The sequence below is a fragment of the Protopterus annectens genome, chromosome 3.part1 (assembly GCF_019279795.1).
Source record: "Protopterus annectens isolate FY-2018-M chromosome 3.part1, PAN1.0, whole genome shotgun sequence".
Classification (NCBI taxonomy): Eukaryota; Metazoa; Chordata; order Ceratodontiformes; family Protopteridae; genus Protopterus; species Protopterus annectens.
Window position 1 is genome coordinate 1,318,447,206 of NC_056732.1, and position 26,127 is coordinate 1,318,473,332.

General features: G+C 37.0%; 1 protein-coding gene across 1 annotated transcript in view; it reads right to left on the bottom strand.

Moving 5' to 3' along the window:
• Window positions 1-26,127, bottom strand: part of PIEZO2 (piezo type mechanosensitive ion channel component 2) — a gene marked incomplete in the record, with an annotated part of 2,710,318 nt that overhangs the window by 843,033 nt on the left and 1,841,158 nt on the right. The window contains 2 exon segments of the mRNA XM_044067359.1: window positions 5,585-5,796; window positions 22,509-22,682. Of these exon segments, the coding sequence (XP_043923294.1) occupies window positions 5,585-5,796; window positions 22,509-22,682 (386 nt within the window).

Sequence of the window (26,127 nt, forward strand, 5' to 3'; positions counted from 1 at the left end):
TTTTCTTATTTATTACCTTGGGACTGTAATCATTTAATTGTATGTCTCATCTGCGTTAGTTCCAGTTTTCCCATCTGGCTCAGACAGTAGAGAGGGTGGCAACCCTCTATGAGTCTCTGTTTAAAGGGACTCAGAACAGTTTCTATCAGGCACTTTTTTTGCTGTGGTTAAGTGGTAGGAAGACAACTTAACAAGTCTGTTAGATTCAAGTACTTTCCTACATATGTTACATATTACCTGCTGCCTCCTGCAGAGTTCCCAATTCATTTAAGTGTATGTGGTACACTAAGCACATGCTGGCAAACATATGATTTTTCTGAATCACATCTGTTGATTTCCTGTTAAAGATACCATCTGCACCAGGACTGCTATACAGCGCACATTGCAACACAGAATCCAGGCTTATCATGATACTGTATTTAGTCACTGAAAAAATTACTCCTTAATTTACTGATTTCCTTACTGTAAATAGGGCATTTTTTGTTTGTGGTGTATTTTATTTCTCTCTGATTTAGTATATGTGCCAATTTATTTTATTTCTAGGACTATCTCTTTAAAAAGGTTTGATTCTTACACATGAAAATGACTGTAAACTGGAATGCACTTTGTGACTTTCCATGATGGAAAGGTTTTGGAGCCTCTAGATTTGTTAGCTCAAGCCAAACTGTGTTCCCATCAGCGCAGGCTTTTTCCTTGCTGGTTTATTGATCAAGTGTAACCAGTGAAGGCAGGGATGTAGGCTGAAGCATTGGTTCATGGCATGATACCTTAATGAGGTCAAATTTAAACTGGTCAACCATTTGCTAATTAATGTCTCCTAGAGAGAGTTACTAACAGTGGTGATATCATATCTGCAGTTTTTGGGCTGTCTAGTCCACCCTATCCCTCAATCTGAAGATCTTTTTCATCACAAATTTGTTTGGAATCTGCTTATTAGTTAAAGTGCCCTCCCTCAGGCATGCCACCAAGTAACGGCATATGGTTTGTGTTTTTAATCAGCCAGTTTGGCCTAGTTTTGCCTGATATGACTTTTTTCTTACTGGAATCCTTTACAGCATGACATTGGACTCTGGCTTGCATTCATCTTCTGTAATAATGACTCAGGGCAGCCAAACTGATTTTCCCTTATTGGGATATTATGGTTTAGTTGATATACAAGATCATTATATATCCCTTGGAACAGATGGATTTCCAGAGGTTTTACAAAGCTTTGATTACAACAGTCCTGAAGAATATTTCTCTAGATAAAGTACTCTGGAGGGTTACTGCCAATGACTACCCCCATTTTGGTTGAATGAGTAGAGATGGTTGTACCTTCCCAACTACAGGTACATTTAATGACACAGGATCTTTTGGATGTATTTCATTCAGGCTTCACACACACAACAGTACAAATACTGTGAGAAATAACAGTTATTTAGCATCAAGGTACTTAATGAAATATTTTCATTGTTTGATTTGGTGGAATCCTCTCTGTTGAATCAGCATTTGGCATAGTATGTGGGACTGTCATGACCACCTAATGGTTGGAAGCATTAATTGTATTAATCTTAGCTGATGTGTGTGAATACTGTAGTGTGCAAATGATTCATGTGTGTGTATGAGTGGCATGTAAGACACCAATATCAGACAGTGCTGGCAGTACCAGGAATGAGACCAAATTTCTTTTCCTGGCACCATGAAATAATTTGCTTTGTATCTGCTGCATTCTGTAAAACTATATGCATTACTGTTGCCAACTTTTTAAGACTTCACACATCATGAAGGCCACTATTTTCTTTGAGAGTTGCCATGCACTTTCTTCACTGGCACTGGTGCTTTTGGAGTTAGAAAAACAGCAGAAAGGAACATTGTAGTATATGTTTGTGTGCATATGTGTGCATTATATTTATGTTTGATTTTTTTTTCTAGTGTTGTGTGATGCAGACATTTGAATTTGAGAAGTTGTGACTCAGACCTATAAGCTCTGATCATCTGTACCATTTCCTTGAACTATTATATTCACTGATTTTCCTGATATTTCGTATGTATTTCTAGACAGTATGAAATCTTTACAGTTGGAAGTCTGTATGTTGGGAACAAGAAAAGGAAAGATTTGTCCTGAAGGCAAGGGACTGGTTACATTTTATATAGCTGAAATTGGCTACAAAGGCCTGGTTAGTAAATGCACTCACTTCATGAGGAAGTAATGATTATTAATACTCATGAAGGAAGGGATATTTAACTCGAATGTAAATGTGAAAGACATATGCAAGGTCAGTTGAAATATGGCCAGGTGATGTAAACAATTAAGAAGTAGGCAGAAAACAGTGAGGACTGTAATTATATCTGAAGAAGAATGCAGTGTGGTATTGAGAAGGTATGGTAAATTAAAAGTTGTATGTATTACATGGGATTGGTATATGATATTGTTTCAGAGGTAGTTTCAAATTCCCCATCAGTTACAGGGATGTTGGAAGGTGACGGAGGAGAAATGTTACTGATCTGGAAAGAAAGGGGAAGAAATCGGCATATGTTTTGAAAGTTCCATGTATTAAAAATGTATGGAACAATCGTACAGAGGAATGGGAAAGCGAGCCCTAAAATGTTGGAAGTTCATACTCTTGGTATAGGTGAAGACAGCAAGAGAAAGTGCAGTTACTGTATAATTTCAGAATACTTAGGCATATGCTGGCAGTCCAGGGTGATAAAAAATGTAGGGAGAAAATATGGAAAAGCAGGAAAAAGTACTAGATAGGTATATTAATGTTAATGCTTATAATTTCTATAAGTGGATGATGCCAGTTTCTAGGAGGTACATTGGGTGCCAAAATTTATGTCTCATTAGTGTAAGTGCACTATCAGGGGTGAAACATGGGTGGTAGTCTCTCCCAAAGGCTGGTGGGGTTTGGGGAAGAGAAAAATGTGAATTAATATGGTGTTGAAACTTAAGGTTACAGTACTCATATAAAAAGAAAATTGTCACGTTAAGCATTGCTATATAAATTGAATTGTACAACAAGAATTAACATAAAAAACAAACTCTTTTAGTATTTTTGAGTGATGACAGTATTGAATGCTTTGAAATGTTCAATTAAAAATATAAAAATAACAATATGAAATCTGTATTTGTCAGGTATGTTTGATCTGTTGTAATGTGTGCTCAAGTGCTCAAATTACTTGCTGTCTGCATACTTTTCCCAAGTTTTACCATAATATTTTGTATTTATGAGTTGAGTTATAGATATATTGATCATACTCATCTAAGCCTGTGCTTTGACACTGGCAATTTTCCACAGAAGATAGCATTAGGTGTCGTGGCAGATATGTTAAACTGGAATACCAGAAACTCATAAAAGACTCAACCTTAAATAGACAATTACAGTGCAAGTTACTCAAAGATGAATTTATGCTGAATGTATTACTCTGCTGACTATCCATGGCATTGGAAATCTGAGTTATTTATTTGGGATGCATGGTTTATTACAGCAATGCGTGATTTGGCGTTTAAAGACTACTTTAATTTTATTTTCCATCTGATGAATACTGTTAAGGTTAAGCATCTTATTAACAGGGATAACATCAGCATAGTTATTCTTGTACTGAATTTCAATTTTAGCCTACTTTTCTGTACTGCACCATGGATTTCCCAAAGATAAGATAATTACAGTTAGGTCAGAATGCTTATTGGGAACCTATGACATCTCATATCACACCTGCTTTGTGTTCAAAGGTTTTTTTCCCCAAAAATCTCTTACAAGGTGCTAGTTACAAATAAGTTGTTCTTCGCATGATTCCAATCTTTCTTACCTTCAGAGTCCTGTAAAGAGCTGCCACAAATTTCTGCTAAAAATATTATGGAATCAAGGTATGGATCATGCTAGCAAAGTGAAAAGTATTTTTGATATGGCAGTAGCCTTGTAAAATTCTTTCACTAAATGGCTGAGATAAAGTCCCACCTTATCAACCTTCAAAAGTCATATATATATCGTTACATATAGATATAATAGCTTAATTGTGTTGCAATCACATTTATTTAGTAATTCATTGTGTCCTGAGCTTTAGAATAGTGCATGACACTGACTGAATTGATATGAGCAAAAATCTTTGGTAATAATTAGTATGTTCCAAATCAGAAGAAGAAAAAGCTGAAAAGTTGTTGCTGATGATTGAGGATCATGTCAGATATACAGTGAGTTGTCATGTAAGATATCTGGAATGTGGGTCCAAAGTCCTAGACAACGGCAAAAATAGACATCATGCCTGATGGAGGCTTTACGATAAAAACTGAAGTTAGCCTACTTATAGCTAATGGTCTCTTTTCTTTCTGTTTTTTTTTTTTCTTCTTGCTTTAGACAATTATATTGTGAGTACCTACATGATAGTCTTAGACATGATTTGTGATCTAGAACAGAAGAAATGGAAATATAAACATTTACTTTCTCTAACATCTTACCCACAAATGTAGCAGAAGTGAAGTGTGAACTGAGTTGGAAAGGTGGAACTAGAGAATAAAAAAAAAAGAGAAACAGAGAGAGAGAGAGAGAGAGAAGGACTATAACAGTGGTCTGCATTTTTAGATGAAAATATGACCCAATATAATAACAAACTGCCTCACCAACACTGCAAATTAACACAATACTGCTGTTGTACATGTTGTTGATTGTTCCTAAGTATACCTCTTACTTCCAAAGATTCCATCAAAAGACGGGATATTCAACACAGATGTCAAATAGTACCTAATGGTAGACATCAAGCATGCATGACATGGACAGAGGAGAATCCTAGCTGGGAATCCATGAGATGGGATGGACTCTAACCTCAAGGTTAGAAAGAATTAAAGAAAACTACATAATTCAGATGGCCAGCCAGTCTTTCTCTGCAGGCAAATTATGTTTATGCTTTAAAATGCTTGAGAAATGTTTGGATCAAAATATATTTCACATAGTATTTCATTAACGTGTAATACGTATGCTTTATTATCAATCAGACCTTTTTCAGAAACCAGAGTCTTTGTCAGTCCGGTTTCATTACTAATTCCATCTTTCCCATCTACTAGAAAGGCAGTTGTGAATAATATATTCTCTTGCATCAAATAAATATGTAAGAAAGAGAAAAGCAAGAAACTTAAACCTGAGGTAAAACAATGTTATTTCAATTCAGATATTTTAGCATTCCAAATCCATGCAGGAGAACAACATTGCCAGTCTTTGTCAGTGAGGATCAGTGTCACAATTGTCTTAGAATGTGAGGAGTACAATTATGGTGTACACACTTTTCTACAGCAGGCGCGGCAGAAGTTTTAATAAATCATAAAAAATGAAATGTATATTAAAATAAGATAGCTTCCTTAAAAGTGATAATTTAATAATTGGTAGGGAACCCTTGATATTAATTATCTACCACTGAACAGGCAATTAGAAAACAAATACAGAATTTCAGTGGTTTAAATCTGGAATATAATATACTTATAAACATCTACAAATAAATACCTTACTTCACACAAAGAGGAACAGACTACCGATAGCAAAACAGACAGACAAACCCACACATATACTGAAAAAGCATGTTATTAATAACAAATGGGATTTTGTGTTCTGGATACCTGAAATCATTTCATCCTCTACTTCTTCATCTTCTTCATCATCCTCATCTTCATTTCCTTCGTCACCTTCTTTTCCTTCTCCATCTCCCCTGGACCCATCATCTCCCTGTCCTGCTTCACCCTTTGGCGGAATGCTGACATCTTCTATAGCAGCAGAACTAGTAAGTCCCATCATGCCTAGATCTGGTAGACTATCATCTTGATGTACCAGCCTGCAAACATGCAAAAGTTCCATAAGCGCTGTGGCACAGTATCATGCACACAAACTGCTAAACATTTCCTTTTCTACCCTAGAATGAATATATATGACAGAAAATGTAACATGGGTTCCCTTAAAATGACTGCATTGACATTAAGAATGTGTTAGGCATTATAAGCACATCAGAGAACTATTGCAAGTTTGATGCTGAATCATATCAGTAAATGATTCCTTTGGCATTGTTGTAGTTACAATCCACAGTAATACTTAAATTTGACATTTTCCCCACTGGAAAAATAGTCAGAATTTAAGACTTCGAAGTATGAAATGGCAATGTCAAATGGCAAGCATTTCATGGCTTCAGACAACTTACTCATTCTGATGGCTGGGCAATTTTTGCTTGATGCTGCTCAAAGCAATTAGGAGAAAAGCAAAGTGAAAAAAGGAGTTACAGGAGAAATGTCAGAAAGTTAATTCAATATAAATAACTGCAAACCACATGATATTAATTCATTTCATTTTTACAAACAGTCTTGTCTTTTGACAGATGAGTGCAATCAGACCAGAATATTGTTTTATTACATTTTTGATACATACACCTGATAAAAAATACAATTATTATAAATATGTGGTCAGCTACTAGTTAGAAAAAGGATGCAGAAAAAAGTGAATTAGTTAAAAACTTTAATAAGCTGTTACTAAGTAGGAAGAGAAAAGGTGTAACTGTAGATCACACAGTGTGAAAACAGAGCAAGAGATGTCTATTTTGAATATTAGTTATCTCTTTTTGTATATTTTGTGGTGAGGAAATGCATTGAAAGATCTACTCATTGAGTTTGCTTCCTACAAAGTAATTTCTAGTTTTTTTATTGATGGCTACACCCCTAATCTCCCTTACTTAAACATTCAACTTCTGTTCCAGAAAAGAAACCAGTTTGCTGATTCCTTCAGTGATTTGCTCCCTGAGAAATGGACTAGCCTTATACATTCATGTGTGTGCATAATATATAACTAGATCAGCTGTAGCAAAAAGTCAGCATTACTAATGCTGGCACATTTATGTCGACAACACAATGCTGACATGCTTATGTGCATGCACTGAGGATTAACCTTAGAGTAAGTAAAGTAAGAAAAAACATGCACTCCTCCACAACCCCTGAAAAGTATTTATTCCAGCGCTGAGATTATACAATCCCCAGGGAAAGGATATATTCTCCAAGTCCCAGGGATTGGCAATCTCAAACAACTGCTGACCATTTGTTTTGCTAACCAAACAAAGGTAGAAATTAATAACGTTCAATTATTTTCAATAATACCACACATATATATATATATATATATATATATATATATACATATATATATATATATATATATATATATATATATATATATATATATATATATATATACATACACACACACACACACACACACACACACACACACACACACACACACACACATAGATAGATTGTCTAACATTTGTATAACAATTGAATAAATGCATTGTACTAGAAACATAAATATTGAGAAAAAAATTAAAAATGTAATTATTCACTGAATGTGGAAATGTTGATACTAAAATATCCTGAAAACCGTGCTACATGTATAGTGTTGTGACAAGGGTAGAGTTATCATTATCATTATGGTTAGGGCTGGAGTTAGAGATATGGTTAAAGGTAGGGTGAGGTTTAGCCCCTCTGCATCATCCTTAACTCTACCCAAAACTATAAAGCTAATGGTAATCCTATACCTAATCCTCATACTACGCAGCAGAGACACCTGCACCTAACCCTTACCCCCCCAACCTACACACATTCACGCACACTACAAATAATGAAACTTTGTATTTCCTTAGGCAGCTCAGCATTCTGGCATGTTCACAATTTGTCCGACCAGGAACCAGAATACAAGATATATCCAAAGAAGCACGTAGTCCAAGCCAAAAAATAGAATTTATTGACCACAAACAAATGAAAAAACCAAAAGTGACCTAGGTTAGTCTTCACAATTAGACTTCTTCAGAATACTAAACCAATCCAAAGCCACACTTTATATATAAATACATGAACACACCCCCTGACACAATTCAATTAATCAATCAACCATTTAAAAAATTACTTTTTCTTTTTTCTAAAAAACATATACACATATGTACACACAAAAAAGATTATGTATATAAAAAGTATGTATGAAATATATATGATATATATATAAATGTGCACAAACAAATATATATATATATATGTATTAAAAATAAAGAATAAAAATATTGGATATATATGAAAACAAATCTAATCAGGACTTCCCCATAATATATAGGAGGGAGGATGGCAAAATGGTTAAGGTGTTTACCTTGCAGACACAAGGTGCAGGGTTTGATTCTCACATGGGGTACTTAGCTAGGCTTAAAATGGCCCACAAGGGCAAATAGCCTAGTACTAATCTATGAACCTATATATTTATGCCTAAGTATAGGCTTTATAGAGCAATAATCATTGAGACCAGGATAATTTTGTGCGTCTAATTTGATTTGCCACCTAAGTCCACATAAATCCAAATGGACATCTAGAATTTTTCCTTGTAAATCATGTTTGATTTGTTGTAACACAAAAAACCTAAACTCATGTTTAGAATTACTAACAATATCCCTAGCTAAGGAATTTGTAGATTTTAGGTGCTTAATATCTAAAAGGTGTTTCCTAACTCTCTCTCTCTGAAACATCTACAAGTTTTCCCTATGTAAAATGCTGAACACTGTTGGCATTTTGCCATGTAAACTACATTCTTGGAAAAACAATCAAAATGACCTAAAATATAAATGTAATGATTGTTAAAGATAAACCTATGGCCTGTTGGCAAAATAAATGAACAAATCGAACATCTCCCACACTTAAAATTACCTAAAGCTCTATTAGTAGGCAAGGCCTTAGAAAGAGAACACCTTTCAAAAATATCCTTAAATGCACAATCTTTCCTAAAGATAAAGGCAGGACATGAACCCAACTTGCTTCCAACATTTTTGTCAAGTTGTAAAATACCCCAATTCTTCCTAATCATATTAGTTAACCACTCAGAATCCCCATTATATGTGGAAATAAACATAAGTGGAGACCCAACCATTCGATCCTCACCATTATGAGTCCTTACGTGATGGGCTAAATTGTTAAAATTAAGAATAGGTTGATAAATACCTGTATCCCTTTTATGTTTGATCTCACAATTTGTAATTGTGATGTTCCAGACTTGATGTTCTGAAGATGAAAAGTTCAAATAGTTTGACTTTGATCTACTATAACCACAAAAGAGCTTCCTGTGTCAAGAAACTTAAGAACCAGGCATTGAGAGTTGGATTGTGTGGCTTCATATATGTATGCGTATATATATATATATATATATATATATATATATATATATATATATATATATATATATATGGTTCCCGTTTAGAACCTCGAAATGCAACATACTCGAAACGCGTAAACCCGAAACCAAAAACACAAAAGCAAACAATCTCGAGTACTAAATATATCGAATTCAACCAACCAACAGGTACGCCATATAATAATGTCGAAAAATCTCGAAAAAACATCAGACACTTTATTAAACAAATCATAACCATTTCTCAGGTCTGACATATAACATAAACGAAATATCCATAGCAAAACAACTGTCGTGCATGAAAACGAAATACCAACACGGCTATAACTCCTACGTCGCAAATCCAATTGTAATATTCATCAATATCCGCAGTAACAAAAGTAATCTTGTGTTCTCCTCATATCTTCAAAAATCTTGCAATAGCCATAAGAAATTCTAAAGATGTATAACTTCCTCTATTCTTTAACACATGCTCAAATTGACAATGACGACGGACAACCTTCCGCTTCTTCGGTGAGGGAGGCGTACCGCAGCTCAAACAGATCCTGAGCTCATCCACCCTGTCTTGTTCTCTAGCCAATACTTTCATAAGTACAGCTAAATCGGTCTGTCTATGTCCCAGCAAACTCTTTAGCCTATGGTGCCATGCCTCTACACTATTCTGTGTACGAGGCAAAAACAATGCATTTAACTCTTCCACATTCCAGAATGTAATAGGGAACAGTGGCGGGAATCTGGAGAAACCAGTAGTTCTAGTGCAGAACTTACGGGCTTTGCTGTGAACGTACCAGTCAGAAAAATAACGCAAGAGTTCCATACCTTCAGCAGGAAACACTGCTTTAACTTCATTGAAACCCGCAATGACATCACTCTCAGGCAGGAACGCTAAAGCAATCAAACATTTAACATTCAACTGAAACAAAAAATCCGTATTATACAAGTGTGCTAGACCCAACTGCTGAACCTTCCTCCATATGTTCTGGGAAAAATGAAACAAACATCCTTTAGCTGTGACACCCTGTAGATTTAAAAGTATACTTCTTCTGGCAGCAATCTTAAAGTCACTCAAGACGTATTTCACAGCTATTTCCAATCCATTTTCGTCCATCAAGCGTAACACACAATTCCACATAATATTGTATGACTTCAATGACTTTTTATTCATGATACAATACAATAATGGCACACTCTTATGGTACCCTCCATATTGAATCAACCCATGTATACTACATAACTGCCGGCACATTATAGCTTTGTAAAAAAACATGCCATCAACAAGCCAAATAGTTGCAGTGCTTAAATCAATTAAATTCTGCTTAGTGGAAAACACCACCACTGCTGTGTCTGACACAACATCTACCATACTTTTAGTTAGAAACAGTCCAGATTTGGTTGGAAATTCACTGACATTTATATCTTGCAAATGTGCAATACGAGTGCTACAACATTCTGACACCTTACGTCGAATCCTACGAACCTGCTGTACCAGTGCTTTACGAGGAGGAAAACTGGGAGCAATAACAGTAGAGGTTGATGCTAACACATCATCCACAACCAAGCAAGGGGTATCTCTGGAGTTGCTCGCCTTTACTTTTAAATTATTGCATACTCTGTACTGTTCAACATCAACAGGGTCTCCAGGATGCAAATGCCCAACTGATTTTAATAACTGTTCCCCATTCGGCACACTTAATGACACAGCCCTACCTCTACACTTTTTGCCATGTTTCCATTTACAGCACCAGTAGCTCTTCTGTTTGTAGGTCTTTTCTCTATGTAAGACATAGCCATCCAGTAGGAGCACCGGACCTCCTTTCTGCGATAACACAGTGACATAAACAGCACCAATTGAACCTGGAGCAGTATACTTTCGGTCCATATCCTGCATGCTAACGGAATTAGGTGAGATTCGTTAGTCAGAGATACTTCCATCGCTCTTCAATAGCAATCAGACACAGACTGTCATTTTCGCGCTTCTCGTCTTTCGAGATTCAAATGTTTCGCGCTTCTAGTCTCGAGATATTACACTTCCATCATGTCGCTATTCGACGTTGTAAATGGGAACCATATATATATATATATATATATATATATATATATATATATATATATATATATGTGTGTGTGTGTGTGCATATGTGTGTGTGTGTGTGTGTGTGTGTGTGTGTGTGTGTTTGTGAATGTGTGTGTGTGTGTGTGTGTGTGTGTGTGTGTGTGTGTGTGTGTGTGTGTGTGTGTGTGTGTGTGTGTGTGTGTGTGTGTGTGTGTGTGTGTGTGTGTGTGTGTGTGTGTGTGTGTGTGTGTGTGTGTGTGTGTGTGTGTGTGTGTGTGTGTGTGTGTGTGTGTGTGTGTGTGTGTGTGTGTGTGTGTGTGTGTGTGTGTGTGTGTGTGTGTGTGTGTGTGTGCATGGTGAAGGAATATGTTGTCCAGTTTAAAAAAGTTTGGCTACCCTGACTTGCTAATGTCTATTGATTTCTTCAAGAAAGAAGATCTCATTTTTTTTGCTCTGGCTATCTGGATCCTTAAAATTCCTTCCTGTTGCCACTTACCACCCCCTATCCTGCTATTATTTAGCCAGACTCCATGCGCCGCTCATTTTCCATTTTATGCCCTACCAGGGGAGGCTGTTTGTAGACAGCATATTAGTGGAGCTGCCTATTTAATATTTTTGTATGGTCACCTAGTGGTCATCAAGCTATACTTATACTCTCTTGCTTCCTTTCCAGAGCTCAATAGGTTCATAGGTAGGTACTAGGTTATTGGCCCAAGGGCCTAAGTAAGCCTAGCCAACAAGGTTCCCTGGCTTTCCCCACCCAAGTGGGGGTGAATTTCCTATAGTGTGACCCAAACACTAAGTGTTGTTTTCAAGCTCTCTTTATTCCCTTTCTAACACCTTACTGGGCAATACATCATCCAGGACTTTTCTTATCCCAGTGTGGTTTGAACCAGTTACATGTACAAATAGTAATGAAATGCCTCTACTAGGACCATTCCCTTTGCCAGGCACTGGTTACTGTACCGTATTCTATATATGATAGGAAGAAGTCATTTTTCATTAAGGTCTTATCTTCCTTTTTCTGACAATGTGGTAGATTTATTTAAAATGTTTCTCTGCCTCCCGATAGTCTAAGTCAAGTACAATCCTAGGCCAATCCTTTTTATTGAGAACTGGAGTGTGTATCTCAGGGGTTAAGGTGTATGTGTTACTCTGGAAACCATTTTTTGTAGGAAATTAAGAGAAGAGCTGTCAGGCTATAAGCAAAAACATACCAAAGAAGTATTAGAAGTCATATGAGGGACATTCTTTCTGTGTAATGAAGAGGACTTTACAAAAGAGGTAATATTTGACTCCTTGAAAATATATTTAGTCATTGTGACACCAATTTGTTTTTCTCTGTTTAAGATCCAATGAAACCTTGGTCTTAGTATACTAAATATAAGTTGCATGTAAAAACATTTTCAGGATTTGCAAGGCCTAAGGAACAAATTTTACAAAATATAACTTCAGGTGCAATTTTTCCATGTATGGCACAGCATTCCCAGTATTGCAAAAGTACACAAACTTGCCTGTTATTGGAGATAAGATACTGGCTCCATGCTCCTATATTTACTGCATTTTATATTTGTAGAACTTTAGGCAAAATCACACGTGCTCTGAATTAGAGGATGAAAACAATAACCATAGGCAGAGACAATATGCAATTGTCACTTAAGTGTCTATATACTTGTGCTGAATATATGCACACACACACACACACACACACACACACACACACACACACACACACACACACACACACACACACACATATATATATTATACATATATATATATATATAAAACGTATGTCAACATAGACATGTGCTGCATCACTCCACTTCTACTTCCTGTGGTATAGACAATATTCATTAACAAAAATACATTAAGTGCATTGATCTGTACCCCTAAAGACATGTAAGACATGTCGGCCATGACCATAATTGCATATTTGAATACTTATAAAAACAAAGCATTTAGGATTAATTTATTTTACAATGTTGTACTTTATAGAAGACACACAGAAGCCTTACATTTAATTGTCTACATATTCTGAAGTTGGAAAAAAAAAAAACATTATTCATTTTTATAACTGTAACCACATTAAGTCTCTTGGACTCAGACAAGTAAAAAATAAAGTGATTCTTTTATCTTTATAGGCTTTACCTGATCCTCTTCTATCTGTTGGCTTTGGTGGTATGATGTTAAGAGCACTGTAAATGCTGTTCATTGATTAGTTAAATGCCTCATATAATACTTACATTTCTACAATTCCTTCTTACCTAGTACAAGCACACAATGATACCTTAAGATAAGATACAAATATAAAGTTTATATCATCTGTAAGCCAATTATCCCTAATCCATTGTTTGAATCACTATAAGTTTTATATAGGAAAGCAAACATATAGGTACCCACCTATTTATTATTAGATAAACACGACCATTGACTTTGGTATGACTGCAAGGTTAGAGATGAAGCATAGTAACGCATGCCATGGTAATGGAGAGAGGAGAGATGGAGAGAAAACAAGAACTATTAAAGAAGAAATTAAAGCAATATCCTTAAACAGGTACACACAGAATTAGAATGAAATTATGCATTTAGATGATAAAGATACTAAAGCAATGAAAACGTCAGTAAAGAAGTAACAATCACTACATCATGCAAGTTATTAAAAAAGTATTTGCATAGACAGCTGACAGACTATTCAGAAAGGTTGGCCATGCATTATGCAGACTTTATTTTGTATTATATCACATATGATCTTTCTCATGATTTGAGTCAATTTAACACATTTTACAATGATAAATAAATGAAAATTGTCTCTCTGTATCCTCAAAATTTTCTTGATTGCTTTTGCTGTTCTTGATGATATAAGCCTGTATTTACATTTAGATAACACTGATGACAAGCACAATATGATAGCACAAAACACAGAAGAGCCAATCTTGTCTCAGAAAAGGTCAGTAAAAATTGTTTTCATGTTTTAAAAAGAAGTAGCACTAGAGTTGGTATTAGTCAGTACTCCATATGTTGGCTGTATTCAGTCCTTAGGGGTTTAGCATATTGTTACAAGGATGGCGGAGCAATTTCAGAAATAAAATGCTGCAGTCAATTAAAATAAACAGTTACGTGATTTATAACAGATGTTCTCCTGCCCAAAGGAGTAAATCAAAATTTGAGTGATTGGAGACTACTGAAAGAAACATTATACTGTTGATTGTGCAGAGTATTAGCTATAATGCTTTAAAATATAAAGAGCTAATATGCTAATTGTTTCTGACTAAGGAGGGTATTGTGGGTTCTAATAAGAAATCAGGTTCTGCTTGAATGATATTACACTAAAATATACAAAGTAGCACAAAACAAAATGAAGGAAACAGACTATGGACTACCGGTTGGAATATTAATGGCCCGATGGATAACAAAATACAGGAGAAGGTTCTCTATATTTACAACAGTAATTCACAGATAATAATTTTACAGGAAATACATCTTAATGACAGTGAACATGAAATTTGTGCTTCAATAGAAAGATAATGAAAGAAAAAAAGATTGAGAAAAAATGAGGGATAGGCAAGGAAGATATAAAACAGCGACAATTTGTTGGTGGGGTATAAGAATTACACTTGCTGCACTATATATTCCAAGGAAAGCAGTGAAACAAGACATAAAGAATATTATGAGAGAAATTACAGCCTTTCATCAAGGATGTATGGTAGTATTTGGAGAATGGACCACTATAGGAAATAAGAGAATATCATAGGAGGACCAAGATATTATAAAATACCAGTTGAGGACAGATAATTTGAGGAAAAATAGGCATGCATTTGGGCCTAAGGATATAATGAAAATAAGACAGAATGAAGTGGAATATCCACATTTTTAAGTAAAATGCTGTTCCTGGGCAAGGTTACTAATTATATATGGTAGTGTGAAGCAAGACAATACATCTAGTGGTACTGTCAATCCATGCACCTATACAAAGTAAGTACAAATATATTGTGAAATATATTGGCAATGTCAAGTATTTCTTATATAAAGAAAACTGTTTAATGACTGAGTAACTAAAATTTTATTAGATTTGAACCTAAGCAGTAAAAGGCTTGCAAAGAATTGTGATACTTGCAAACTGAAGACTAGAAAGGGGGTCACAATAAAAGCAAATGAGATGTGGAATAAAAATTAAATTAGGTATTAGATGGCTTAAAAATTAAGAGATTAACAGAAGCACAAAACAATAAGAGGAACACAACAAAGAGAAAAGCAATTGAAAGAAGTTAAAATATCTGTGTAAGGATGATTAGAAAATATAAATGAACATAGAACGATGGTTTTAGAACAACTATTTTGACAATAACTGTACAGCACCCAAATTCTTGGCTCAACATTTGAGGGAACAATAGGTTGAAAAAATGAGTAGGGAAATCAGGAATTATGAAAACGTTAGATTAGAAGTGAACCTAGGGTAAAAAGGAATGTAATGGTAACTTATTACAGTACATAATATAAACAAATAGAGAGGAAAAGAGTAACACACAAGGAATGGTAACATACTGAGATAATTAAAGCTTGGTCAGTTAACAGAAGTAGAAAAAAAGGGGTGTTCATATGAAATAAAGGGAATTCAAATTATGGAAGTGATAGGAAGCCAGAATCTAGGCACTCCCGCCCCCATTAGTGATGGGATGAATTGAAATGATGTAAGTGATGAGAAGCCAGAATCCAGGCACTCCCGCCTCCATTAGTGATGGGATTCCAAAAGAAGCTTATAAAGTTAAGGTGAAGGACATAATAAATGCTACTAATTTTTAACAACATTTTCTGGGTGAGGATGTGCCCTTGACTTGGAAAGAAGCAGTAGTGGTAGTTATACTAAAGAAGAGGAATGATCCCTTTGTCCAGGGTCACGCCAACCCATTTCAATTCTGAATCATGACTTGAAAATGTTTATGATGATTTTTGGCAAAAATAATATCAAAGATATTGCTGAGAATAATAGACCTAGACTAACTTGAGTTTATAGAATGCAGGCAAACATTTGACATTATTTAAAAAAAACTTAAAATTTAGAGGATTTAGAATGATGCATTTGGACAATAGCTATATACCAATGTTAAAAGGTTTGAATGCCAAAAAAGAATTTCATAGAGTGAGTTGGGAATTTATGAAGAGATATCATAAGACATTCGGATTTCCACAAACATGCAAAACATTAAAATTCAGTATCTACAGATCAGCTCAAGCTATGGTGAAATGTAGTGGTGAGCTTACAAGAGGAGTTAGTCACAGGTTTCCACTTTCAGCATTACTCTTTGCTTTATAATTAAAGTCATTAACCGAGAACATAAGATAGTAAAACACATCTGAATATAAATGGAGAAATAGTTATGAGAAAACAACTGTTTTGTGCAGATGACAACATAGCACATTACCAGTCCAGAGCATGATATAACATTATATTTATAAACTTGAAATATTTTAACAGGACAGCAGGATGTAAAGTAAATTGAAATAAAAGCAAAGGCTATAGTAATGACCTATGTCCTGATATGTGACTTGGAACAGAGCTTCCCTTTTTTGTGGGGCCATGACAAGATGAGACAGAAATGGACCATCATCCTATGACTAGAATTTTCAAGTGAAATAAAAAAATGTGATGGCATAAAATTTAATTGCAGGCATTAGCTGCTTCATCCTCAGAGTCTGACCCTTCTCCATATCATACTGACTGCCATTTTTAAATAGCAGGTGGCTTTACTCAGGCATCTGAACTTTCATGTAATACTGTTTCAATCTTTGCATCCATTCTTGAAATCTGATGCTGTTTGTGCTCTTTCCCATGTGTTACACTGATGCTGTTTGTGCTCTTTCCCATGTGTTAGACTGATGCTGCTTTCCCATGTGTTAGACTGATGCTATTTGTGCTCTTTCCTATGTGTTAGACCGATGCTGTTTGTGCTCTTTCCTATGTGTTAGACCGATGCTGTTTGTGCTCTTTCCTATGTGTTAGACCGATGCTGTTTGTGCTCGTTCCCATGTGTTAGACTGATGCTGTTTGTGCTCTTTCCTATGTGTTAGACCGATGCTGTTTGTGCTCTTTCCTATGTGTTAGACCGATGCTGTTTGTGCTCTTTCCCATGTGTTAGACTGATGCTATTTGTGATCTTTCCCATGTGTTAGATCGATGCTGTTTGTGCTCTTTCCCATGTGTTAGACCGATGCTGTTTGTGCTCGTTCCCATGTGTTAGACCGATGCTGTTTGTGCTCATTCCCATGTGTTAGACCGATGCTGTTTGTGCTCGTTCCCATGTGTTAGACCGATGCTGTTTGTGCTCTTTCCCATGTGTTAGACTGATGCTGCTTTCCCATGTGTTAGACTGATGCTGTTTGTGCTCGTTCCCATGTGTTAGACCGATGCTGTTTGTGCTCATTCCCATGTGTTAGACCGATGCTGTTTGTGCTCGTTCCCATGTGTTAGACCGATGCTGTTTGTGCTCTTTCCCATGTGTTAGACTGATGCTGCTTTCCCATGTGTTAGACTGATGCTATTTGTGCTCTTTCCCATGTGTTAGACCGATGCTGTTTGTGCTCGTTCCCATGTGTTAGACCGATGCTGTTTGTGCTCTTTCCCATGTGTTAGACCGATGCTGTTTGTGCTCTTTCCCATGTGTTAGACTGATGCTGTTTGTGCTCTTTCCCATGTGTTAGACCGATGCTGTTTGTGCTCGTTCCCATGTGTTAGACCGATGCTGTTTGTGCTCGTTCCCATGTGTTAGACCGATGCTGTTTGTGCTCGTTCCCATGTGTTAGACCGATGCTGTTTGTGCTCTTTCCCATGTGTTAGACTGATGCTGCTTTCCCATGTGTTAGACTGATGCTATTTGTGCTCTTTCCCATGTGTTAGACTGATGCTGCTTTCCCATGTGTTAGACCGATGCTGTTTGTGCTCGTTCCCATGTGTTAGACCGATGCTGTTTGTGCTCGTTCCCATGTGTTAGACTGATGCTATTTGTGCTCTTTCCCATGTGTTAGACTGATGCTATTTGTGCTCTTTCCCATGTGTTATACCGATGCTGTTTGTGCTCTTTCCCATGTGTTAGACCAATGCTGTTTGTGCTCTTTCCCATGTGTTAGACCGATGCTGTTTGTGCTCTTTCCCATGTGTTAGACCAATGCTGTTTGTGCTCTTTCCCATGTGTTAGACCGATGCTGTTTGTGCTCGTTCCCATGTGTTAGACCGATGCTGTTTGTGCTCTTTCCCATGTGTTAGACCGATGCTGTTTGTGCTCGTTCCCATGTGTTAGACCGATGCTGTTTGTGCTCTTTCCTATGTGTTAGACTGATGCTGCTTTCCCATGTGTTAGACTGATGCTATTTGTGCTCTTTCCTATGTGTTAGACTGATGCTGCTTTCCCATGTGTTAGACTGATGCTATTTGTGCTCTTTCCCATGTGTTAGACCGATGCTGTTTGTGCTCGTTCCCATGTGTTAGACCGATGCTGTTTGTGCTCTTTCCCATGTGTTAGACTGATGCTATTTGTGCTCTTTCCCATGTGTTAGACCAATGCTGTTTGTGCTCTTTTCCATGTGTTAGACCAATGCTGTTTGTGCTCTTTCCCATGTGTTAGACTGATGCTGTTTGTGCTCTTTCCCATGTGTTAGACCGATGCTGTTTGTGCTCGTTCCCATGTGTTAGACCGATGCTGTTTGTGCTCTTTCCCATGTGTTAGACTGATGCTGTTTGTGCTCTTTCCCATGTGTTACACTGATGCTGTTTGTGCTCTTTCCTATGTGTTAGACCGATGCTGTTTGTGCTCTCGTTCCCATGTGTTAGACTGATGCTGTTTGTGCTCTTTCCCATGTGTTAGACCGATGCTGTTTGTGCTCGTTCCCATGTGTTAGACTGATGCTGTTTGTGCTCTTTCCCATGTGTTAGACCGATGCTGTTTGTGCTCTTTCCCATGTGTTAGACTGATGCTGTTTGTGCTCTTTCCCATGTGTTAGACTGATGCTGTTTGTGCTCTTTCCCATGTGTTAGACTGATGCTATTTGTGCTCTTTCCCATGTGTTAGACCGATGCTGTTTGTGCTCGTTCCCATGTGTTAGACTGATGCTGTTTGTGCTCTTTCCCATGTGTTAGACTGATGCTATTTGTGCTCTTTCCCATGTGTTAGACCGATGCTGTTTGTGCTCGTTCCCATGTGTTAGACTGATGCTGTTTGTGCTCTTTCCTATGTGTTAGACCGATGCTGTTTGTGCTCTTTCCCATGTGTTAGACTGATGCTATTTGTGCTCTTTCCCATGTGTTAGACCGATGCTGTTTGTGCTCTTTCCCATGTGTTAGACCGATGCTGTTTGTGCTCCTTCCCATGTGTTAGACTGATGCTGCTTTCCCATGTGTTAGACTGATGCTATTTGTGCTCTTTCCCATGTGTTAGACTGATGCTGCTTTCCCATGTGTTAGACTGATGCTATTTGTGCTCTTTCCCATGTGTTAGACCGATGCTGTTTGTGCTCTTTCCCATGTGTTAGACCGATGCTGTTTGTGCTCTTTCCCATGTGTTAGACCGATGCTGTTTGTGCTCTTTCCCATGTGTTAGACCGATGCTGTTTGTGCTCTTTCCCATGTGTTAGACTGATGCTATTTGTGCTCTTTCCCATGTGTTAGACCGATGCTGTTTGTGCTCGTTCCCATGTGTTAGACCGATGCTGATTGTGCTCTTTCCCATGTGTTAGACCGATGCTGTTTGTGCTCTTTCCCATGTGTTAGACCGATGCTGTTTGTGCTCATTCCCATGTGTTAGACCGATGCTGTTTGTGCTCTTTCCCATGTGTTAGACTATGCCAGAAATGTACGTCTCGTTCTTTGGAGAAATGCACCATCATGTTTTTCTGCCTGTGTCCCATAGAGTGTGCTTTTAATCCTTGAGGATCTTTTACTTTGCAGAATATGTATATGTTTAAGTTGTTCAAGCAGTCTTTACTCAGTTGCTCACATGCTATAAAATACAGTACAGTCTGTTTTATTAGAAAATTATACACTGTGCTTCATCACTCTCTCTGCTTGTAGAAGACATATACCATGTGCTGACATTACAAATAAAGAAGGGCTTAAATATAACATCAGAAAACACTACAGAGTGGATTCTGTGATATGTGTCACTCACATAATTCCAAGGCAGGCCATTGTGAATACAAAGATGAACTGATACATGTACACCATACACAGATATACAGACAACTACACACACACGTAATAAACTTTTCCTTTTAGGGGTTTAAACTACACCCTGCAGCATGATGGTTGTTGCCCCTGCCACACCTTTTGCCTATATCTGTACACTTATATTATTATATATTCCTGAAGTACTTCAGAAACTCTTCTTTACATACACCATGCCATCTTCTGTTCTGTTGGTGATATGAATCCCTTAAAATTTAGAAGGCAGTAGGAAGTAGGCCAGATTCCCAGTCCTGATAAATTGCCCTTAGAGCTCCTAATGCCCAAAGTGGATCACTAGAGCTCCATTAGTGTTACTGACCATTAGGACCAGGCACATGCAGGCATGCATTCTAATCCCCAGCCACTAGGCAGATTCAAGTTCCTCAGGTGAAACACCTCATTCCACCTCTGAGGTGTCACCTAAGAGGTGAACCAGTACCACCTCTACCCCCACTCCAAGCTAGGTTAGCTGTCAATAGCCACTCACACCAATCCTCACCATCCTGCTCCATCCAGGCATCACACCACTAATTAAACATAGGTTACCCAGGTTGCAGTTACTTCTTTATCCTTTTGTGCCACAGAAGTAAAGTATTTTCCTTCATTGTTTTGGCAACTTGTAGAGAATGGCAGATCTTTCTCTTTTATTCCTTTTTAGATCCAGTGTTGAAGTCATTAAGGAAAAGCAGGCCAAGCATTCATTGTGTCCAACTTGTCCCCTTAAAAATAATTGTACAAATTTAAATAACTTAACATGGCAGCCGACAATCAATCCCTTGATGAGTTTTTGTTCATTTTAGTCCCTTACGACTAACTCCCAGCTTGAATGACTATAACTGACTAAGGCATAACTGCACTGCATCTTATTAGTCCTCCTTAATCTAATTCCTTTCTTCAGAAATAATTAGGGAAGTACTCCTGCATTCTGTACAGCTGAAGCAATATGTTTTTTTTTGTTAATTTGGTCCCAGGTCCCTGTCAACATCAAGCCTCTCCTACATCTTTACAGACAAAATATGTCCATCATAGAGAAGATGCCCCCAGATTTTTTCTTTTGTATTATACTCTTAACTCTCCTCCCTTGGAAAGTTGGATGTATGACATATGGCACATGTAACATGGGCAGTCATGCTCGGTATTTGTTTCTACATGCCTAGCACCTTGTACAAGAATTGAATTCCATCTTCATAGTCCTGATGTACTGGTCATCCTCCTTCTACAGGACTAGCCCTGTGCAAGGGTTATGACCAGTACATGCCCCTTGCACAGGACTAGCCCTTATCTTCTGTTATGGCACCTTTCTGTGAGGAGGAATTCCCATCTTATTCCTTGTAGATTGGAACACAGCCTGCCCATCATATCCCACACCACAAATCAGGTCTCTAACACCCTGGTCATTAATCTAACTTCAGTTATCAGTGTCTTAGCAAGGCAGTTCAAAGGTATGTTAACTGACTAAATCTTTTTGTGTAATTTACATGTTTCTTGTAGGTTGCATTACTGACATTTTTTAACATTATACAGGTCAAGGTATAACTCAGGTTTCATTTCTGTACCATAAAAGGTTACAGTATAACTCAGATTTCATTCCTATACCATAAAAACTATTTTACAGCCAAACATAAGTCAGATGCCTATTCTATGTAGATCAGAACTGCACTTCCTATTTACTTAGTTGTTTTTGAATTTCCAAATTTTAGTTACAGGTAGGTTAAATGTGACTGATATTTATTTGTTTATAGTGGAATATTAGGCTATCTGCTTTTAAGGGACATTTTACTTCTAGCTAATTACCTGTGGTCAGAATCAAACCGTGTACTTTCTGTTTATAAGGTGAAGACCCTAACCACTATACCAGACTCTCATTATGTCAACCCCTCATCTTGTGACCTAGCATCAGAGAAATCACTTGCCCATGGCACTATACAAGTAGGCACAAATGTGATTCAATCATAGGGTTGAAATTCTAACATCACTGTACTGTATTATACTGTCTCTAGAACTCACTCTGGAATACCATGCTCGTACAAAGTGCATGCTTTCAGGAAACACATTAAGAGGAATAGGGTTGTACCTGTAAATGGCACTGTCCTGTTTGCTGGTAACTGCTTGAAGATCAGTAAGTTGCAGAAAGCGATCATGGAAATAATGAAGGTGTAGAATGCACACGAGCAAAAAGGCGGTAGGGATGAAAATTCGGGTGAACAGCTCAGCAACAGTGAACTGTTGTAGGCCAAGATCCTCCAACCTGGAAAGAACACAAATTAATTAAAAATCATGACTTAAAATAGGTGACAGTATCTGCTTATTTCTATTTACTAAAACACAAATCAAGTTGAGAGAATTACATGTTACTCTCTTAACTATTTTCAGAGAGGAATAAGATCAGATAGCTAGGAAACCATCTAACTCATATTATACCAAACATTATACCTACACATTTTATAACTGAAATTGGAGGAAGAAGCCATTCTCACTTCCAGATTCAGTTAGATCTACTTTTCCTTCAGCAACAGGTAATTAACCACAATATAATACTTATCTCCTCAAAAACTAAAGCCATGTTGTCTGGTACTTCACAAAAAAAATCTCAAAGGCTCATAGCAACTTATTCATCATAGATCTAAATAAGTCTAACATGAAAGCGTCTGCATCCTTCAAATGCCATGGAATTTATGTTGATAAATTACTTGATAAATTACTTAATGTCCATACCTGCATAGAAAAAGGGCTAAAATCAACTACATTCTGTTCTTGGCTAAAGAAATCTATTAGTCCTTTCCCCATTGCCAGTCGAGCCATAGGCAAGGGAACACCTCTCTCCCAGTTTAAATATTGCCTTCCCAATATTGCTGTCCCTTCCAAGAAAAACTCAACATCTCTGCAAACCATCATTAACTCCATCTGCCACTTAAACACAAACATCCCCCTCCAATAACATCACTGCCTCACCCTTAATAAAGTCAAATGGCTCCTCGTTAAACAACAAATTGGCATATCACTATGGTCTCAGCTCCATAAACTATTACATTTCAAAACGCTTTATCTAGTTGCAGCAAAATTTTATGAAATGACCTCTTCTAATAACCTAAGGCACTACTCCCAAACTGCTCCTATACTCTTAAATTCAAGAACTAAAGTCCAAAGTGCAAAACATGTTATATGCCATTGTACCCCCAGTTGAGCAATCTTTTCCTACACACCTAAAATATTTAACTATTACTCCAAGTTCAGATTGCAATTTAGAACACACATACTCAATTGTAGTGTGCCTACTTCCCCAATGGGCATGTCACCTAACTCCTTGCCATTTTTTAACTCTGCTTTTCTGTCTCTCCTCATCACTGTCAGTTCAATGACCTCAGAATTTTACAGTATATCTTATTGTTCTCATCACAATGTAAAAAAGTATTACTTCTACTAATTTTCAAACTGAGAAACATTTTTTTATTCATGCTGTGCCTGCAGTTTGTCATCTTGGATGAGTGCACTACTCCAGTAAACACACACACACACACACACACACACACACACACACACACACACACACACACACACACACACACACACACACACACACACACACACACATATATATTTAAACTGTTTATCAAAATAAGCACAGGCAGCTAATTTTAATGAACACCACTCCTGCAGTCCACACAGTAATTGAAGGAAAACACAACAACACCCAAGAGAGTGTATCTCAGAAACAGCAGAAAGAAGCAACTTCTTAATGTCTCATAGTTTACTGGCAGCGTGGTAGAGAGGATCTTTAATTTTTAGTGAACAAAATCTAACATGCCGTCAAACAATGAATTAGTATTGGTATTATCTGCACATATCATTTACACAAATAATGATGCAGCAAATGAGAACTCAGTCTAGTTACTGCAGAAAGTAAAACACTGTATGCAAATACATAAGAAAGAAAGAAAATACGTGACCAATAAAATCCTCTCAGTTTGAACAAGACCAAGAACAATACTACTACTACTACTACTACTGCTAATAATAATAATAATGATAATGATAATAATAATAATAATAATAATAATAATAATAATATAAAGATATGAAGTAACTAGGACCAAAATCAAAATTATGTAAAAAAATGGAAAAAAAGCACATAGTTTAAAATGGAAATACTGCTCAAGATAAAACTTTTTTTTTCTTGGCCACCTTTGAGAATCACTTCTTCACCAAATTTTCTCTTGGAATCATGTAGCTGGTTTCTCTGTAAATAACGTCTGTCCTTTCTACATGAAACTTCAGCTGAAGGCGTATGTCAATAAAATTTAATAGATTCTCTCATTAAAATGCTGTGAGAAAAAAACAAAACAATGAAAGATGGCTATACAGACTGAGGTTAGTCTAAGTAGCAAGTTTGCATTAAAAGATAGATTAATGTGATGAGTGCCAGTCTCTAACAAATATCAAATATGGAGGATCAACAGATAAGGTAGAAATTGTCCTAGCAAAGGTGACAGACATAGGATAAAATCTTCCATCAAAGCTGTTTCAGGTCTGTAATGACTACAGGCCGAAAAAGAGGCAAGGTCATTCTCCAGTACAAAATATAAGTCACAAGACAGTACAGTAACCCTTGGAAAGACCTAAGTAAGAAAACAATCTCTAAAGAGGTAATGAAAACCTTTAGTGATACTAGAGCCGGAAGAACTGGAAAATTCAGAATCATTAAAGATGACAGCAGGATGGACTTTTATAACAGAATAATTCAATCAAAAGTCAAATATTTGAGAAAGATAAACAAGAAAGGATATGACAAGGGATAAGGAAGAGTCCAGTTTATTACCTGTACTCCAGTCAATGAAATAGATCCTCTTGTCTCCTTAAGCCTTATTAGTGTTTGGTTTGTATGAAAGAGAAATTATCCTAAACATTTCAGAGAAGATAGAAGATTAATGGTGACTACTGTAGAAAGCAGGTAGTTAGTCTAAGGGAATAAATCTTTGGGTGAAGCTTACTCAGTGGATGGTCTATTTGTTTCCTGAATGGATGCAATCTCAAGGGCAAGGGCTTCAGCAAACAGAACAGGAGTGAATACTATATCTGTTGAGGCCAATTAGGGGATATAAGAAAAATGCTGGCCCTTAGTAGCTTCAGTTTCTTTTAAAGAACCTCATCAACAAATGATTTGGAGGAAATGCACATAGTAGCCCAAGGGCCATTTTTGAAGGAGAGCTTCTCTGAGGTGCCCGCTGGTGTACAAAAGACACAGAAATACCTGCTGCACTTTTGTTGGCCAGGGAAGTCCAAACAAGACTTACCCTGTCTTCAGAGCAACTGTTAGGACTGAGGATGACTTGTGAGGCATAAAATTACAATTATACGGTCAATCTGCAAGATTAGCCTCTGCTAGGATATGGTTTGATGACAGAAAGTGATCTGAAAGAATGCTTCATTCCCATGCTCCACAGCTTCTCAACACAAAGAATAGGACCATATCCCTACTTGTTGATTTGCCATGCTACAGCCATATTATTACAGCAGATAGAAACTGCACCCAGAAAAAGACAGTCCTGAAAGGCCTGGAGGGTTAGGATGACTGCCATTATCTATAAAATGTTGATATGCAGGGCAGACTTGGACATCTTGAACTGCCTGCCCAATGTCTTCTCCACCACTCTAATGCTGATGCATTGTGCTAACTGCTGATATGGGAATAGACA